This window comes from Somniosus microcephalus, chromosome 11 (genome assembly GCF_052327205.1).
Source record: "Somniosus microcephalus isolate GS21.2 chromosome 11, FLI_Smic_1.0, whole genome shotgun sequence".
Lineage (NCBI taxonomy): Eukaryota > Metazoa > Chordata > Chondrichthyes > Squaliformes > Somniosidae > Somniosus > Somniosus microcephalus.
The window spans coordinates 38,784,763-38,805,370 of record NC_140997.1 but is presented as its reverse complement, the minus strand read 5'-3'; the positions used below and the strand labels follow the sequence as shown (position 1 = coordinate 38,805,370).

Below are 20,608 nucleotides of genomic sequence, written 5' to 3'. Positions count from 1 at the left end.
GTGCTAGTGAGTATAGGAATAGGAGGATAGAACAGATGAATGCGTGGCTAAAGGGATGGTGCAGGAGGGAGGGCTTTAGTTTCCTGGATCACTGGGTCTGCTTCTGGGACAGGTGGGACTTGTACAAGTCGGACGGTTTACACCTGAACCAGAGGGGAACCAATATCCTTGCGGGGAGGTTTGCTAGCACTGCTGGGGGGGGGTTTAAATTAATTCGGCAGGGGGATGGGATACAGAGTGGAGCTATAGTAGGGGGTGATGTACAGCCAAATAAGGAGGAAAAAAACAAGTCAGCAGGGAAGGCAGAGCAAAGATGTGAAGGCAAAAGGGAATATGGCAGGGCTGGAAGGCATTTATTTTAATGCAAGGAGTCTTGCAAATAAGGTGGATGAACTGAAGTTGTTGTTGAACACATGGGAGTATGATATTGTTGCTATCACGGAGACATGGTTGAGGGAGGGTCAGGACTGGCAGCTAAATATTCCGGGGTATAGAATCTTCAGGCGAGACAGAGGGGGGTGTAAAAGGGGAGGGGGTGTTGCAATATTAATTAAGGAGTCTATTACTGCTGTAAGGAGGGATGATATATTAGCGGGTTCCTCTAATGAGGCCATATGGGTAGAACTTAAAAACAAAAAGGGGTCAAGCACCTTGCTGGGAGTGTACTATAGGCCCCCAAACAGTCAGGGGGAGATAGAGGAACAGATATGCAGGCAGATATCAGAAAAGTGTGAAAATAATAGGGTAGTAATAGTGGGGGATTTCAACTTCCCCAATATAAATTGGGATAGTCAGAGTGTGAAAGGCTTGGAGGGAGCAGAATTCTTAAAGTGCATCCAGGAAAGCTTTTTGAGCCAACATGTAGAAAGTCCTACAAGAGAGGGGGTGGTACTGGACCTAATTCTAGGGAATGTAGCCGGGCAGGTGGTGGAAGTGTCTGTAGGAGAGCATTTTGGCGATAGTGACCACAATCGGTGAGATTTAAGGTGGTCATGGAAAAAGACAAAGACGGCCCGGAAATCAGGGTTCTAAATTGGGGAAAGGCCGATTTTAATAAGATAAGACAGGATCTGGCAAAAGTGGACTGGGAGCAGCTACTTCTAGGAAAATCCACATCAAAACAGTGGGAGGCTTTCAGAAGGGAAATAGAGAGAGTACAACACCAACATGTTCCTGTAAAGGTCAAGGGTGGGACCAACAAGCAAAGGGAACCTTGGATGACAAAGGATATACAAAAATGCATTAGGAAAAAAAGGGGGGCTTTTGGCAGTTACAAAAGACAAAAGACGGTGGAAGCCCAAGAGGAGTATAAGAGGTGCAGGGGCATACTTAAAAAGGAAATTAGGAGGGCGAGGAGGGGCCATGAAATAACACTGGCGAGCAAAATAAAGGAAAATCCTAAGATGTTTTATAAGTATATTAAGGGCAAGAGGATAACCAGGGAAAGGGTAGGGCCCATTAGGGACCAAAGTGGCAAGCTGTGTGTAGAGCCAGATGAAGTAGGTGGGGTTTTAAATGAATTTTTTGCCTCAGTGTTCACTATGGAGAAAGACGATGTAGACATAGAAGTCGGGCAAGGGGACTGTGACATACTTGAACATATTAGCATCGAGAGGGAGGAGGTACTAGCGGTTTTAGCAGGCCAAAAAGTGGATAAATCCCCAGGCCCGGACGAGATGTATCCCAGGCTGTTGTGTGAGGCAAAGGAGGAGATTGCAGGGGCTCTGACACAAATTTTCAGAACCTCTCTGGCCACAGGGGATGTACCAGAGGACTGGAGAACAGCTAACGTAGTACCATTATTCAAGAAGGGTAGCAGGGATAAACCAGGGAATTACAGGCCAGTGAGCCTAACATCTGTGGTAGGGAAATTATTGGAAAAAATTCTGAGGGACAAAATTAGTCTCCACTTGGAGAGGCAAGGATTGATCGGGGATAGTCAGCATGGCTTTGTCAAGGGTAAATCATGTCTGACCAATCTGATTGAATTTTTCGAGGGGGTGACTAGGTGTGTGGATGAGGGAAATGCTGTGGATGTGGTTTACATGGACTTCAGTAAAGCTTTTGACAAGGTCCCGCATAGGAGACTGGTCAAGAAGGTAAGAGCCCATGGGATCCAGGGGGCCTTGGCGCGTTGGATCCTAAACTGGCTGAGTGGCAGGAGGCAGAGGGTGATGGCCGAAGGTTGCTTTTGTGACTGGAAGCCTGTGTCCAGTGGGGTACCTCAGGGATCGGTGCTGGGTCCCTTGCTGTTTGTGATCTACATTAATGATTTGGATGAGAATGTAAAGGGTATGATCAGTAAGTTCGCGGATGACACGAAAATTGGTGGGGTGGTAAATTGCGAGGAGGAAAGCCTCAGGCTACAGGACGATATTAACGGGTTGGTCAGATGGGCGGAAAAGTGGCAAATGGAATTTAACCCGGAAAAGTGCGAGGTAATGCATTTTGGACGGACAAATAAGGCAAGGGAATACACAATGAGTGGTAGGACCCTAGGAAGTACAGAGGGTCAGAGGGATCTTGGTGTACATGTACATAGATCCCTGAAGGCAGCGGAACAGGTAGATAAGGTGGTTAAAAAGGCTTATGGGATACTTGCCTTCATTAGCAGAGGCATAGAATATAAGAGCAGGGAGGTTATGATGGAGCTGTACAAAACGCTGGTGAGGCCACAGCTGGAGTACTGTGTGCAGTTCTGGTCGCCTCACTATAGGAAGGATGTGATTGCTTTGGAGAGGGTGCAGAGAAGATTCACCAGGATGTTACCTGGGATGGAGCGCCTCAGCTATGAAGAAAGACTAAACAGGCTGGGGTTGTTTTCCTTGGAGCAAAGAAGGCTGAGGGGGGACCTGATTGAGGTCTACAAAATGATGAGGGGCATAGATAGGGTAGATAAAGAGGAACTTTTCCCCTTAGTAGGGGGTCAATAACAAGGGGGCACAGATTCAGGGTAAGGGGCAGGAGATTTAGGGGGGATTTGAGGAGGAACTTTTTCACCCAGAGGGTGGTTGGAAGCTGGAACTCACTGCCTGAAAGGGTGGTAGAGGCAGGAACCCTCACAACATTCAAGAAGCATTTGGATGAGCACTTGAAATGCCATTGCATACAAGGCTATGGACCAAATGCTGGAAAATGGGATTAGACTGGACAGGGAGGGATGGGCGGCGCAGACACGATGGGCCGAAGGGCCTCTTTCTGTGCTGTAAAACTCTATGACTCTATGACTCTAAGTTTTAATTTTTGAGTCTCAGGGATCAAAAAGGTACTCTTATTTGATTTTGGTGGATATTCTGGATTAAGAATAATAGAAATGTAAAAATGTATGAAGTTAAGATTTGAGAATAAGGATCTCTGAGAAGAAGAAATATAAGCTATTTGTATTTTGAACTGTTAAAGTTGCGATTGACTCAATAGCTGTTAACTGTATGTCGGCTCTTAAATAAAATCTATATATTTTTAGAATTGTCTCAAGTAGTATTTTTGTATCAAACTCGCGAACTCAATTTCTGTACACTCTTTTGTAAGGAGTTACGGAATTCTGGGGGGGTTTTCCAGACCCTCATAATATCCGGAAGGTTACAGTCTAGTTAAACTTATTAAAAGTGCTATCTGGAGGGCGGTAACATCTTCAGTCATTCCTTTCCTTTAGAGAGAGAGATATCCTGGACCTTTAGACCCAATTAAGCGTCTTATAGAATTTGTCTATCTCTAACTTTAGTTGAAGTGAATGTCTGGGGAATATGCCTGATCTGGGGTAGCCCAAAAAGGGCTAGGACTAGTAATTATCCTTTCAACCAGAGGACACAGATTTAAGATAATCAGCAAAAGAACCAGAGGGGAGATGAGGAGAATTTTTTAAACACAGCAAGTTTTTATGATCTGGAATGCACTGCCTGAAAAGGTGGTGAAAGCAGATTCAATAGTAACTTTCAATAGGGAATTGGATATATCATAGAATCATAGAATAGTACTGCACAGGAGGAAGCCATTCGGCCCATCGAATCTGCACCGGCTCTTTCGAAGAGCAATCCAGTTAGTCCCACTCCCCTGCTCTTTCCCCATATCCCTGCAATGTTTTCTCCTTCAAGTATTTATCAAATTCCATTTTGAAGGCTACTATTGAATCTGTTTCCTCTACCCTATCAGGCAGTGCATTCCACATCCTAACCACTCATTGCATAAAGACATTTTTCCTCATGTTGCCTCTGGTTCTTTTGCCAATCACCTTAAATCTGTGTCCTCTGGTTATCGACCCTTCAGCCATTGGAAACAGTTTCTCTTTATTTACTCTATCGAAACCGTTCATCATTTTCAACACCTCTATCAAATCTACTCTTAGCCTTCTCTGCTCTAGGGAGAAAACATAAGAACATAAGAAATAGGAGCAGGAGTAGGCCAATCGGCCCCTTGAGCCTGCTCCACCATTCAATAAGATCATGGCTGATCTGATCCTAACCGCCAATCTACTATCACAGAACCATCTCCTGAATCTAACAGAAGTAGACACACGAAATAGGAGCAGGATCAGGCTACATGGCCCCTGGGCCCGCTCCGCTACCCACAGGGCCATGACCGATCTGAACCTAGACTCATGTCCAAATTCCTGCCCGCTCCCCGTAACCCTTAATTCCCTTTACTTCTAGGAAACTGTCTATTTCTGTTTTAAATTTATGTAATGATGTAGCTTCTACAGCTTTTTGGTGCAGCATATTCCATGGACCTACCACCCTCTGAGTGAAGTAGTTCCTCCTCATCTCAGTTTTGAAAGAGCAGCCCCTTATTCTAAGACTATGCCCCCTAGTTCTAGTTTCACCCATCATCGGGAACATCCTCCCCGCCTCCACCCGATCCAACCCCTTCACAATCTTATATGTTTCAATAAGATCGCCTCTCATTCTTCTGAACTCCAATGAGTAGAGTCCCAATCTACTCAACCTCTCCTCATATATCCATCCCCTCATCCCCGGGATTAACCGAGTGAACCTTCTTTGTACTGACTCGAGAGCAAGTATGTCCTTTCTTAAGTATGGACACCAAAACTGTATGCAATATTCCAGGTGCGGTCTCACCAATACCTTGTACAACTGAAGCAATACCTCCCTATTTTTATATTCTATCCCCCTAGCAATGAAAGCCAACATTCCATTGGCCTTCTTAATCACTTGCTGCACCTGCATACTAACCTTTTGAGTTTCGTGCACCAGGACCCCCAGATCCCTTTGTACTTCAGTACTTTCCAGTTTCTTGCCATTAAGATAACTTGCTTTACGATTTTTCCTGCCAAAGTGCATAACCTCACACTTTCCAGTATTGTATTCCATCTGCCAAATCTCTGCCCACTTACTTAGCCTGTCTATGTCCCCTTGCAGGTTTTTTATGTCCTCCTCACTCACTACTTTCCCTCCCATCTTAGTATCATCTGCAAACTTTGATATGTTACACTCGGTCCCCTCCTCCAAATCGTTAATATAGATTGTAAAGAGTTGAGGACCCAGCACTGACCCCTGCGGAACACCACTAGTTACTGATTGCCAGTCTGAGAATGAACCATTTATCCCAACTCTCTGCCTTCTGTTAGATAGCCAATCCTCTATCCATGCCAGAATATTACCCCCAATCCCGTGATTTTTTATCTTAAGCAATAATCTTGTGTGGCACCTTGTCAAATGCCTTTTGGAAGTCTAAATACACTACGTCCACTGGTTCCCCTTTATCCACCCTATATGTTACTTCCTCAAAGAACTCCAGTAAATTTGTCAAACATGACTTCCCCTTCATAAAACCATGCTGACTTTGTCCTATTAAATTATGATTATCCAAATGTCCTGTTACTGTCTCCTTAATAATGGACTCTAAAATTTTACGTACCACAGATGTTAGGCTAACCGGTCTATAGTTTCCAGCCTTCTGTCTACTGCCCTTTTTAAATAAGGGTGTTACATTAGCAGTTTTCCAGTCTGCCAGGACCTTTGCTGAGTCCAGGGAGTTTTGGAAAATTATTACCAATGCATCCACAATCCCTACCGCCACTTCCCTCAAGACCCTAGGATGTAAGCCATCAGGTCCAGGTGATTTATCCGCCTTGAGTCCCATTATTTTACCGAGTACCACTTCCTTAGTGATTTTGATCGTGTTAAGCTCCTCCCCCCCCCTTTAGCCCCCTGTTTGTCCAGTGTTGGGATATTCTTAGTGTCTTCTACTGTAAAGACTGATGTAAAATATTCATTGTGTTTTTGCCATCTCCATATTTCCCACCATTAATTTCCCAGTCCCATCCTCTAAGGGACCAACATTTACTTTAGCCACCCTTTTTCTTTTTATATAACTATAAAAACTCTCACTATCTGTTTTTATATTTTTTGCTAATTTACTGTCATAATCTATCTTCCCTTTCTTAATCAATCTTTTTGTTATTTTTTGCTGTCTTTTAAAGTTTTCCCAATCCTCTATCCTCCCACTAGATTTGGCTACATTATATGCCCTTGTTTTTAGTCGAATACCATCCTTAATTTCTTTACTTAGCCACGGATGGCTGTCTTTTCTTTTACACCCTTTTCTTCTCAGTGGAATATATTTTTTTTGGAAGTTGTAAAATAACTCCTTAAATGTACACCACTGATCATGTATCGTCTTACCCTTTAATCTATTTTCCCAATCCACTCTACTCAATTCCGCTCTCATACCTTCATAGTCTCCTTTATTCAAGCTTAGCACGCTTGTTTGAGATCCAACCTTCTCACCCTCTAATTGAATATGGAATTCAACCATGTTATGGTCACTCATTCCAAGGGGATCCTTTACTAGGACATTTTTAATTTATCCTGTCTCGTTACACAGGACCAGATCTAAGGTTGCTTGCCCCCTGGTCGGTTCAGTTACATACTGCTCAAGAAACCCATCCCTAATACACTCAATGAACTCATCCTCAAGGCAGCCCTACCCAATTTGATTTGTCCAATTAATATGATAGTTAAAATCCCCCATAATTATAGATGTTCCCTTATTACAAGCCTCAACTATTTCCTGATTGATACTCCGTCCAACAGAGTTGCCACTGTTCGGAGGCCTATAGACTACGTCCACTAGTGTTTTTTTCCCCTTATTATTCCTTACCTCCACCCAAACTGTTTCATTATCCTGATCTTTTGACCCAATATCATTTCTCTGTATTACAGTGATTGCATCCTTTATTAACATAGCCACCCCACCTCCCCTTCCTTCCTGCCTGTCCTTCCTGATCGTTAAATAACCTGGTATGTTTAATTCCCAGGCATTGTCACCCTGCAGCCATGTTTCTGTAATGGCCACAAGATCATACCCATATGTAGTTATTTGTGCCATTAACTCATCTATTTTGTTACGAATGCTACGTGCATTCAGATAGAGAACTTTCAAAGATGTTTTGTGACACTTAGTTCCTGCTTTTGCCCTTTTTATTACTTTACCTTTTACTCCATACCTTCTGCCCCTTCCTGACACGCTCTGGTTTTAAATTTCCCCACTGCTACCTAAGTTTATGGCCTTCTCTGTTGTCATTTTTATTATTTGCTCTCTGGGAACCTCCCCCCCACTAGTTAGTTTAAAGCCCTCTCTACAGCCCTAGTTATATGATCCGCCAGGACTCTAGTCCCAGCACTGGCCAAGTGAAGCCCATCCCTCCTGCCCCAGTACTGGTGCCAGTGTCCCAGGAAGCAAAACCCATTTCTCCCACACCAGTCTTTGAGCCACGCATTTAACTCTCTAATTTTATTCGTCCTAGCCAAATTCGCTCGTGGCTCAGGTAATAATCCAGAGATTATTACCCTTGTGGTTCTGCTTTTTAATTTGACCCCTAGCTGCTCAAACTCCCTCAGCAGAACCTCCTTCCTTGTCCTATCTATGTCGTTGGTATCAACATGGACCACGACAACTGGATCCTCCCCCTCCCACTCCAAGTTTCTCTCCAGTCCAGAGGAGATGTCGCTAACCCTGGCACCAGGCAGGCAACACAGCCTTCGGGACTCTTGTTCTCGGCTGCAAAGAACTCTATCTATCCCCCTAACGATACTATCCCCTACCACTACAACATTTCTTTTAACTCCCCCCACTTGAGTGGCCCCCCGCTCCACAGTGCTGTGGCCAGGTTGCTCATCCTCCCCGCAGTCCCTGTTCCCATCCTCACAGGGAGTAAGAGCCTCGAACCTGTTGGACAAGTGCAAGGGCTGCAGCTCCTCCAACACTACCTCCTGGATCCCCGTACCTGCCTCACTTCTGGTCACGCCATCCTGACCCTGGCCACGGACTACATCTGAATTAATTAATCTAATTGGTGTGACTACCTCGTGATACACAGAGTCCAGGTAACTCTCCCCCTCCCTGATATGTCTCTGTTTGAAGCTCGGACTCCAGCTCTTCAACACGGAGCCGGAATTCCTCGAGCAGCCAACACTTACTGCAAATGTGATCACCGTGAGCATCAATGGTGTCCACCAGCTCCCACATATTGCAGCAGCAACACATCACCTGATCTCCCATTCTATGTAATTAATTAAATTTGATATTTTTAAATACCCTCTGTCCTGATTCTAGATGATGAATATTGCACCTTAGAAACTATAAACCAAAGAGATTTAAGCTTAACAAGGGAGTAATACTTACCAACCAATCACTTACCTGCTTTCTGGTGACGTCACACTTGGATTACTTTTTACCTCTCTCCTTCCCTCCGAGTTCCCAGACTGGAGATTGGTACGCCTTACCTGGTCTCTGGGACTTTTATAGCCCCGCTGCTGCCGCTGAAACACCCGCCGATGCACTGAGGCCTTACCTGGTCTCTGGGACTTTTATAGCCCCGCTGCTGCCGCTGAAACACCCGCCGATGCACTGAGGCCTTACCTGGTCTCTGGGACTTTTATAGCCCCGCTGCTGCCGCTGAAACACCCGCCGATGCACTGAGGCCTTACCTGGTCTCTGGGACTTTTATAGCCCCGCTGCTGCCGCTGAATTCCCGCCGACGCACTGAGGCCTTACCTGGTCTCTGGGACTTTTATAGCCCCGCTGCTGCCGCTGAAACCCCAGCTTCTCCAGTCTATCCACATAACTGTAATCCCTCATCCCCGGAACCATTCTAGTAAATCTCTTGTGTACCCTCTCCAAAGCTTTCCCGTCCTTCCTAAAGTGTGGTGCCCAGAATTAAACACAATACTCCAGCTGGGGCCGAGCTAGTGTTTTATATAGGATTAGCATAACTTCCTGGCTTTCATACTCTCTGCCTCTATTTATAAAGCGCAGGATCCCATATGCTTTATTAACTGCTTTGTTAACTTGTCTTGCCAACTTCAAAGGAAAGGGAAAATTTGCAGGGGAAAGGGCGGGGGAGTCGAATGAATTGGAGAGCTCTTTCAAAGAGCCAGCACAGGCACAAATGGCCTCTTTCTGTGCTGTATACGCTTTAAGATGATAATTGAGAAGGACATAAGTATGACGCAAACCAGGTTAATAGATTGGAGAAAAGCTGATTTTAAGGGCCTGAGAATAGAACTTGGGAAAATAAAATGGGCAACAATATTGGCAAACAACGATGTAGAACAGCAGTGGGAAATATTTAAAACAGTGTTCAACAGAGTGAAGGAACAATATATTCCGCTAAAAGGAAAGAACAAACTACACACTAATGAGACTCCATGGATGAATAAAGTCATAAGGGAACAATTGAGGGCAAGGAAAGAGGCATATATTAAGTACATCAACAGCAAGGGAGTGCATGATAAGAGAGAATAAGTCAAAAAAAATTAGGAAGGCAAAGGGGAACTATGAAATTAAATTATCAAGGAACATAAAACAAAATAGTAAAATATTTTATAGGCACATAAATAAAAAAAGGAAGGTTGTGATGGGAATAGGGCCGTTAAGGGATAGTCAGGATAATACCACAGGTAACGATAGAGAGATGGCAGAAATATTAAATAATTATTTTGCTTCCATATTTATCAGGGAGATAGAACAGGTGGACATGACATTGGATGATGAGATTAGTAATGAGATAAGTGCATTTAAAATAAAAAGAGGGGATATATTAAATAAACTAATCAAACTCAGGATAAAAACCCTGGTCTGGATGGATTGCATCCACGCATTTTAAAAGAATCTAGGGAAGAGATAGCAGAGGCATTGCTACACATACTTAATAATTCATTAGAAAAAGCTGCAATGCCAGAAGACTGGTGGATAGCTAACGTAATACCTATATACAAGAAGAGAGATAGAACATGTCCAGGGAATTATAGACCAGTCAGCTTAACATCGGTGGTAGGAAAAATAAAGGAGGAGAAATTAGAAGAACATCTGGAAACCAAAACTATAATAAGGAATAGTCAGCATGGATTTCAAAAGGGAAAGTCTTGCTTGACCAACCTCATTGAATTTTTTAAAGAGGTAGCAGAGAGAGTAGACAATGGTAATGCAGTAGATGTAATTTATCTAGATTTTCAAAAGACCTTCGATAAGGCACCCCATAATAGACTGATGAACAAGGTCAGAGAATGCAGAGTCAGGGGACAAGTAGTAGAATGGATAGCTAGCTGACTTCAAAACAGAAAGCAGAGAGAGTAGGGATAAAGGGTAGCTATTCACAGTGGCTGAAGGTGGGTAGTGGTGTTCCACAAGGATCAGTGCTGGGACCACTGTTGTTCACAATTTACATTAACGATTTAGACTTTGGAATCAAAAACACAATTTCTAAATTTATGGATGACACCAAATTGGGGGCGATAGTCAATACTGAGGAGGACTGCAACAAATTACAGGAGGACATTAATAAACTTGCAGAATGGGCAAATAATTGGCAAATGAAGTTCAACACAGATAAATGTGGGGTATTACATTTTGGTAGGAAGAATATGGAGGTCACTTATTACTTGGAGGGTGCGAGTCTAGGTGGGGTAGAGGAGCAAAGGAATCTCGGAGTACAAATACACAAATCAATAAAAGTTGCGGCATAGGTTAGCAAGGCCATAAAAAAATGCAAACCAAGCACTAGGGTTTATTTCTAGAGGTATAGAATTGAAAAGTAGGGAAGTTATGCTAAACCTATATCGAACCTTGGTTAGACCACACTTAGAGTACTGCGTACAGTTCTGGTCGCCATAATATAAACAGGATATAGAGGCACTGGAGAGGGTGCAGAGAAGATTTACAAGGATGATACCAGAAATGCGAGGGTATACATATCAGGAAACGATGAACAGGCTGGGTCTCTTTTCTCTTGAAAAAAGAAGGCTGAGGGGTGACCTAATAGAGGTCTTTAAAATTATGAAAGGTTTGATAGAGTGGATCCAGAGAGAATGTTTCCACTTGTGGGGAAGAGCATAACTCAAGGCCATCAATATAAGATAGTCACCAAGAAATCCAATAGGGAATTCAGAAGAGTGATGAGAATGTGGAACTCGCTACCACAAGGAGTGGTTGAAGCGAATAGTATAGATGCATTTAAGGGGAAGCTAGACAAGCATATGAGGGAGAAGGGATTAGAGGGTTATGCTGATAGATTTAGATGAGGAAAGATGGGAGGAGGCTCGAGTGGAGCATAAATGCCGGCATGGACTGGTTGGGCCGAATGGCCTGTTTCTGCGCCGTATATCCTATGTAATCCTATGTAATGATTCTATGATAAGGACTGCATCCAACTTCTGGTAAACACAAGTGCAAAACATTTCAACTACCCCTGTTGTGTATGTAATATGTATGCTACTTTAACCCTATGGCCAGGGCAGCACTACTTTGTAGGGCGTAGTGATACCGTAGTACCACTCCTGGCCATAGGGGTATAAATAGTACTGCGGGTACTGATCTCCCCTCAGTTCCCGCCTGTGGGTATGAAGTAAAGACCTAAGTTAAACCCTTCCAAGCTGTCTCTTCCTTTTTGTATCAAGTATATGCGCATACTTTACACTGGCGACTAGGAACGTTCGAACTCACCAGTACAAGGTGCAACAAAGGATCGGTAGCAGTACGGGGAGAGAAGCTTCTTACCAGCCTGCAGAGTCCAGCGTCGACCGAAGGAGGCCACCCAGTTCAGGAGGAGCGGCAGCAACGGAGCGAGAGAGAGAGGTTCCAGCGAAGGCTGCGGCAGCTGAGAGAAGAGGCTGAACGGGCGTTCCAGCCACTGGGCAAAAGTCCACCCAGGGTCAGGTAAACTGCAATCCTTCCTGGGGAACGCGAGCTGCAAGGGCCAGAACGGGCAGGCGATCTGGGGAACAAACGGAGCCACGAGGACTAGCGGGCCACGAGAGGGGAAGGTCGTTGTAATAGCGGCGGTGGCAATAACGGGAGCTGCAAGAAAAAAAAAATAACGAACCTGGAGAGACGTCGTTGACAGCAGAGGGAGAAAAGGCGGGAAAAGCGCCATCTAGTGGACAAAGGGGAAAGTTTTTCTCTTCAGCAGTTTAAAATGAACAGCGCCATCTAGTGGACAAAAGGGGGAAAGTTTTTCTCTTAGAAAAAAAAATAACAGCGCCATCTAGTGGAAAAAGGCGGGAAAACCTCTTCAGTACTTTTAAAAATGGCTAAAGAAGCTCGGTTGTCAGAATTTGTTGCCGACATAGAAGATTGGGACGCATATGTAGAAAGGCATGAGCTTTATTGCATAGTAAACAAGGTGAAAGATGACGAAAAGGCAGCAACCTTATTAAATTCTATGGGGGCAAAAACATACGGTCTGCTGAGGAATCTTCTTACTCCAGAAAAGCCAGCAGACAAAACGTATGCCCAAATTGTTGATACGTTAAAGGAACATTTAAACCCTAAGCCACCATTTATAGCGGAAAGGTACCGCTTTTACAGACGCGACCAAAGGAATGATGAGTCGCAGGCAGCCTATTTAGCTGAGCTCAGACGGTTGTCCAAACATTGCCAGTTTGGAGCCTTTTTGGCGGAAGCGATCAGAGACAGATTTGTCTGTGGCATGTTAAATGAGAGTACACGAAAACGGTTGCTGGCCAAGAAACAGCTCAGCCTAGATCAGGCGATAGAAATAGCATTGGCACATGAAGCAGCAGCACAGGGTGCTGCCCAAATACAACAAAATACAACCGGCTATGACACCCATGAGGTGACATTTCACAAAGGTAAATGCTACCGTTGTGGCAAAACCACCCACGACCAAAGTAATTGTTGGTTTCGTGATAAAATATGCCGGCAGTGTGGGAAAAAGGGGCATATAGCGAAAGTTTGTCGGTCGGGTACGAAACCCAATAGTGGGGGCAATCCGAGCAGTACCAAGGCAAGGACAAAAATACATAAGATATCTGACAGTAGCTCAGACGAGTCACAGGAAGGCACAAAAGCAGAGCCTAAAGGTCTGGGATGTCTCAAGTTATATGGTGTAGACAAAACGGAGGACCACAGCACAATGTGGGTTAAAATGAAGGTAGCAGGCGTCGAAGTTAATATGGAGCTGGACACGGGTTCAGCCCTATCAGTAATTAATGAACAAGATTATAACAGGCTGTTCAAACGCATTCCCTTAAAGGATACCGAAATCAAATTAAAAACATATACGGGACAAAAAGTTTACCCGAAGGGAAAAATGCAAGTAACAGTTAAATACAATGGCAGAAAAGTGCCAGGACTTTATTTATACGTCCTACCAAACGGCGGACCACCACTTTTGGGTAGGGAATGGATAAGAAAAATCCATTTCGACTGGAAGTCGATACACGAGATAAAAGTAGAGACCGCCAAGGATGATGCAACCATTACAAGCAGGCTGTCGAAAATATTGGCAAAAACGCCAGTGGTGTTCCAACAAGGGCTGGGGACCTTAAAGGACATTAGAGCAAAAATAACTATTGCTCAAGACGCAAACCCCAAGTTTTGTAAGGCCAGACCGGTGCCTTACGCCATCCGGCCAGCTGTGGAAGCAGAACTGGATGCCTTAGAGAGTGCAGGTGTCCTTACAAAGATTGAGTGGAGCGAGTGGGCCACGCCCATCGTCCCAGTTATAAAGAAATCTGCAAATAACACGCCGGGGGAACCAAAGAAGGTTCGCATTTGCGGGGATTTTAAAATAACTATTAACCCAGTCCTGCACACGGTACAGTATCCGCTGCCGCGGATAGAGGACATATTCGCATTGTTAGCTGGGGGTAGACACTTTACGAAGATTGACCTTTGTCAAGCTTATTTACAGATGGAGGTGGAGCAGGACTCGAAAAAGCTCCTAACGATTAACACCCACAAGGGATTGTACCAGTACAATCGCCTGGTATTTGGTGTGGCGTCCGCCCCAGCCATATGGCAGAGGACCATGGAACAGGTCCTACAGGGCATTCCAGGAACGCAGTGCTACCTGGATGACATCCTGGTGACAGGACAAACGGATAACGACCACCTCGCTAACCTGGAGCGAGTACTTCTGCGGTTGCAACAATACGGACTCAGGGCGAACAAGCAGAAATGTGAGTTTTTCCAGGAACGTATCTCATACTGTGGTCACATTATAGATAAGGAAGGCCTGCATAAGTCCCCAGAAAAGATCGAGGCAGTAGTGAAGGCCCCGCCCCCTGAGAATGTATCTCAGTTACGATCATTCTTAGGCCTTATAAACTATTACCATAAGTTCCTCCCGAACATATCGTCCATTTTACATCCACTAAATTCATTGCTGCAAAAGGGAGTCTCCTGGAATTGGGACGAAGTGTGTGAGGCTGCTTTTAAAAAGGGTAAACAACTCATTACATCAAAGGAAGTGCTCGCACACTTTGACCCAAAAATGCCAATGAGGTTGGCATGTGACGCCTCCCCGTATGGTATAGGGGCAGTGTTGTCACACAAATTTCCCAATGGGACGGAGAGGCCAATAGCATTTGCCTCAAGGTCGTTAACTACAGCCGAAAGAAACTATGCGCAAATCGACAGGGAGGCCCTCAGTCTGGTGTGGGGTGTAAAAAAATTCCACCACTATCTACATGGACAACGTTTCACACTACTGACGGATCATCAACCGTTGGTGTCCATATTTAATCCAACAAAAGGGGTGCCCCTGATGACGGCCCAAAGGCTACAGAGATGGTCACTGTTCTTAGGAGCACACCAGTACCTTATCGAATATAAGGGTACCAAACAGCATGGCAATGCGGATGGCCTGTCGCGGCTACCATTGCCTGCAGAGATCGAAGAGATAGTACAGGACCCCGTGGAAATATATCATACGGCGGTTATGGAACACTTGCCCATCACCAGCCAATGTATCGAGCGGGAAACACAGAATGACCCGACACTGGCAAGGGTTTACGAATTGACCGTGAAAGGCTGGCCGGCGCAGGGTGACGCATCATTGCCGGCGTTTTCGGCAAGGAAGGACCAGTTGTCCGTATGCCGGGGCACATTGATGTGCGGAGCCAGGGTGGTGGTCCCTCAAAAATTACAACATAAAGTGTTGCGGGACTTACACGAAGGTCATCTGGGGGGTGTCAAAATGAAAAGCCTCGCCAGAGCCTACGTCTGGTGGCCCGGCATTGACAGGGACATCGAGGAAGTAGCAAAAGCATGCCAAGGGTGCCAGATGGTACAGAACGTACCACCCCAAGCCCCACTACATCCGTGGGAGTGGCCCTCAACGCCGTGGCAAAGGATCCACGTGGACTTCGCTGGGCCCTTCATGGATGCGATGTTCCTTATTGTAGTGGACGCCCACTCAAAATGGCCGGAGGTCATAAAGATGTCATCAACGACAGCCGAAAAGACGGTCGCAGCCTTAAGGACCATTTTTGCCCGAAATGGGGTGCCCGAGCAAGTCTGTTCGGACAATGGGCCACAATTTGTGGCAGAAGAATTTCAAGCATTCCTAAAAAGGAATGGAGTGCGACATTATACGTCCGCACCATATCATCCGTCTACAAATGGGCTGGCAGAGCGCTTTGTACAGACTTTTAAAAAGGCCATCAAGGCGATGGGGGAGGAAAGGTTGCCACTACAACACAAGGTGGACAATTTCCTATTCGCGTACCGTAATGCTGCACATACGGTGACCAACCAGGCCCCCGCCGTCATGTTCTTTAATAGAAGGTTAAGGTCTCGCCTCGAATTGCTCAGACCAAACATCCGGAGAGATGTGGAAAACCGAGTATTTCGTAGGGCTCCTGACAGACAGACACGGAGCTTCGAGGTGGGGCAGCAAGTGTTGGCCCGTGATTATAGAAATGAAAAGTGGCGGTCTGGTACGATAAAGGCCCGCCAGGGACCTTTGATGTACACAGTGGAGACAGGGGACGGCATAATCAGACGACATGCTGATCAACTTGTGGAGTCCAGAAACCCAACTGATTCACTACCTCAAACGTCTCAGCACATTGTTCCAGCGGAATCACGGCCCAGCTCGTCGCTACAGAAGTCTCAGGATGGCGAGGAGTTCAGCACTCCAGTGAGCTCCACGGCACAGGATGTGCCATCAGACACCGACGACTCCAGCGATGAAGTGGTGACGGAAGTACCGCCGCCTACACCGAGACCGACTAGAGAAAGACGTTATCCTAGTCGAGACAGGAGGCCTCCTCAGAGACTGAATCTATAACATGTTTCTTTTTATATATATATAGGTAGACAACTCTGATGTAAATATGTTATGTATGTTGTGTTACCAAATGTTATTAGCCCTAGTTATGGTGCATCTGTTGACTTAATTGCACGGGTACGTTTTAATTAAAAGGGGAGGAATGTTGTGTATGTAATATGTATGCTACTTTAACCCTATGGCCAGGGCAGCACTACTTTGTAGGGCGTAGTGATACCGTAGTACCACTCCTGGCCATAGGGGTATAAATAGTACTGCGGGTACTGATCTCCCCTCAGTTCCCGCCTGTGGGTATGAAGTAAAGACCTAAGTTAAACCCTTCCAAGCTGTCTCTTCCTTTTTGTATCAAGTATATGCGCATACTTTACAACCCCCAAATTAGATATTGAGGAATGTGGCTACAGGCCATGGGGGAAGGGGGAGAGAAAGGTGGGCAAGGAGAGAGAGAGAGGGGGTTGCGGGGGGGGGGGGGGCGGGAGGAATTGAAACTAGTGCAGTACAACTGGGAATGGTCCTTTCACAGAGTGTCTGGGCTGTTAACCTTTCTATACATCACAGGTAAAACTTATTTCACAACGTTTAGAATAAAGCCAGACGTCATCAGCAATGTAACACTAGTACCCTAGACATTTAAGGGATTTATATAATAACATTGCCAATAAACCTTATGCATATTGCACTGCTGTGCACATACTGAGAAGGGATTGTGGAGTCCTTGCTATTTATTAACTGTATTTGAGATGAAATGTATCATAGGTCCTTACCATAAGTCCCATGCCAACAGTGGGGGCTAGATTCCCCGGTATATAACTCTCGTCTAGTTTTACCACAAGAGAGGTTTTTCCAACACCAAAGTCCCCGATGAGTATTGTCTAAAAGACATGGAAGAGTTAATACTTCATTAGTATTTGATTTTAAATCCTCAGCAAAGTTGTCTGTATGTACCAACGTGCAACTAATTTATACTTAATAAATTATAATTTATACATTTTTAATTTTATTTATTACAAAAAATGCAACAGTTGCAAGATAATTATCAGTGAAAGTGCAATTCAGCGAACAATATCCGCATGTAATGTCATTTTACAAAGAATTACATTCCGCCCAACTGGTCCATGCCGGTGTTTATGCCCCACACAAGCCTCCTCTCGCCCCTCTTCATCTAAGCCTATCAGCATAACCTTCTATTCCTTTCACCCCCCCATGTGCTTATTTAGCTTCCCCTTAAATGCATCTATACTATTCACCTCAACCACCCCCTGTGGTAGCGAGTTCCACATTCTCACCAATCTCTGGGTAAAGAAGTTGCTCCTGAATTCAACTATTGGATTTATTAGTAACTATCTTATAGTTATGGCTTATAAGATGCTGAGAGGTTGTTTCCCCTGGCTGGAGAGTCTAGAACTAGGGGGCATAGTCTCAGGATAAGGGGTCGGCCATTTAAGACTAAGATGAGGAAGAATTTCTTCACTCAGAGGGTTGTGAATCTTTGGAGTTCTTTGCCCCAGAGGGCTGTGGATGCGGAGTCTTTGAGTATATTCAAGGCTGAGATAGATAGATTTTTAGACTCTAGGGGAATCAAAGGATATGGAGATCGGGCAGGAAAGTGGAGTTGAAGTTGATAATCAGCCATGATCTTATTGAATAGCAGAGCAGGCTCGAGGGGCCATATGGCCTACTCCTGCTCTTACTTCTTATGTTCGTTATGTAAATTAAAAACAAAAATTACTGGAAATACTCAGCAGGTCAGGCAGCATCTGTGGGGAGAGAAACAGAGTTAACGTTTCAGTTCTGACGAAAGGTCATCGACCTGAAACTTTAACTCTGTTTCTCTCTCCACAGATGCTACCTGACCGGCTGAGTATTTCCAGCATTTACTGTTTTTTTTTTCCAGATTTCCAGCATCCGCAGTATTTTGCCTTTTGTTAGAATTATGGTCCCTAGTTTTGGTCCCCCCCCACAAGTGGAAACATCTTCTACGTCTCATTTTCGGAGATGGGTTCCAAAACTCAGATCTACTTGTAACTTCTCAAGTGATCTGCTGAACCTGCATGTATCAGATTACACATACATTTTATATATATTTTCCCAAATTTTGAAAAATTTCAATAGGTCTCTCCTCAAAGGGCTGTAACTGCTTCTTGTTTTTTTTTTTTTAAACTGATGTTTTCTGCTTCAAATTGGTTGATGTTCCAGCATGCAGTAGTTCTTTTGGATGAAACATTAAACCGAGGCCCCATCTGCCCTCTCGGGTGGATGTAAAAGATCCCATGGTACTATTCAAAGAAGAACATCACCAAACAGATTTTCTGGTAATTTATCTGTGCGCAAATTGGCTGCCGCGTTTCCTATATTACACCAGTGACTAGACTTCAAAAGTACTTCATTGGCTGTAAAGTGCTTTGGGATGTCCTGAGGTCGTGAAAGGCACTATAGAAATGCAAGTCTTTCTTTCTTTGAGTACCCACCAATTTTGAGATTAAACCATAAATTCAGTGAGGTTTGAAGAAAATGCGTTACTATAAAACATTTGGGATATTAAATCTTTTTTCTTGCAGCGGCTGAATTATGTTTTATGAAAGAGCTGGTTGCTAGGAATTAAATATTCACAGCCACAGGCATGCTGTGCACTACAGTGATCTGAAACAAAAAAGTGTGATGGTAAAAAGCATTGATTTTGTGTCCAAACCACGCACATTGAATTTTTTTAATGTAATGGCGCACCAAACATGACTGGAGGCTGTTCCCTGCTTGTCTAATAAATCGGGAATAGAAGACTTCCTGCTGTTGGACTTTTAACTATTGATCTTCTAGGACGGTTCCAGGGTGCGAAGCTAGGAACAGGAGTAGGCCAATCAGGCCCTCGAGCCTGTTCCGCCATTCAATTAGATCATGGCTGAGCTGTATCTCAACACCATCTAACTGCCTTGGTTCCATGACCCTTAATACCCTTGCCTAACTTTTTGACATCTTCGATTGACCCAGCCTCAACAGCTTTTTGGGGGAGAGCGTTCCAAATTTCCACTACCCTTTGTGTGAAGAAGTGCTTCCTGACATTAACCCTGAACAGTCTAGCTCTGATTTTAAGGTTATGCCTCCTTGTACAGGACTCACCCCACCAGAGGAAATAGTTTCTCTCGATCTACCTTATCAACTCCTTTAATCATCTTAAACGCCTCAATTAGGTCACCCCTTAATCTTCTGTACTCAAGGGAATACAAGCCTACTGTTGATCCTTGGTTACCTGGTGCGGGAGGAGCGGGTGAGTCAGAGGGCCTTCTTGTGGGCCTGCTACTGGGTCCAGCAAAGATGACCATTCACAGGTCTAGGGTGAGCGTTGCCTGCGGGGTGTGTGGCTCCGACTGCCGGCCTCTGTCGTGGCACCAGGCGTGGCCCTGGAGAGGGAGCATGCGGTGTCCACTGGTACACTTGGGGCCTTACAGTCCCGCAGGGAATAAAGTGCCTGGTTGACAATAATATTGGCCCAGAAATTCGGGTCTCCACGGGTGAGTACGCACGGGGTACTCACCCGTAGGCCCAATGGAAGTGCCGGTTTCGTGCATGCACTGCGCATGCGCGGGAAACTGGCACTTCTGTTCCCCTGAAAGAAGGGGTTGAGAGGTGGAACGCATGCGCCAGAGGCAGTGCGTGCACATCGAACTTACGCTTTTTTTCCAGGTTTTTCCGGGAGGGTAAGTCTCCAAGAGTTACACTTTTAAAAAGCAGGCGCAAGGCCTGCTTTTTACAAGGTAAGTGGTGAATTAATTAAAATTAAAACATTTTTTCCAAAGGTTTATTATTTTTAAATACTTTAAAGAAAGGTAAGTTTATTTTTAGCCCCGTTAGAAAATGTAATTAATTTTTTCAAAAATTTAAATTATTGTTTAAAATAGTTATTTCATGTAATTTATAGTTATTTTAAAAATGTGATTTAAAAAAAAATTATTTGAAGATTTAGTGATGTTTTGAGGCTTATAGTATTTATAGGTCCTGTCAAACTTATGAATGAAGCATTCCCTGCTACCATTGGCTCTCCATGGCCCACGTGATCCCAGG

General features: G+C 44.6%; 1 protein-coding gene across 1 annotated transcript in view; it reads right to left on the bottom strand.

The window, feature by feature from the left end:
* Positions 1–20,608, bottom strand: part of LOC147110492 (ras-related protein Rab-26-like) — a 494,956-nt gene that overhangs the window by 471,454 nt on the left and 2,894 nt on the right. The window contains exon 2 of the mRNA XM_086000511.1: positions 17,317–17,424. Within this exon, the coding sequence (XP_085856637.1) occupies positions 17,317–17,424 (108 nt within the window). The remainder of the gene's footprint in view (positions 1–17,316; positions 17,425–20,608) is intronic.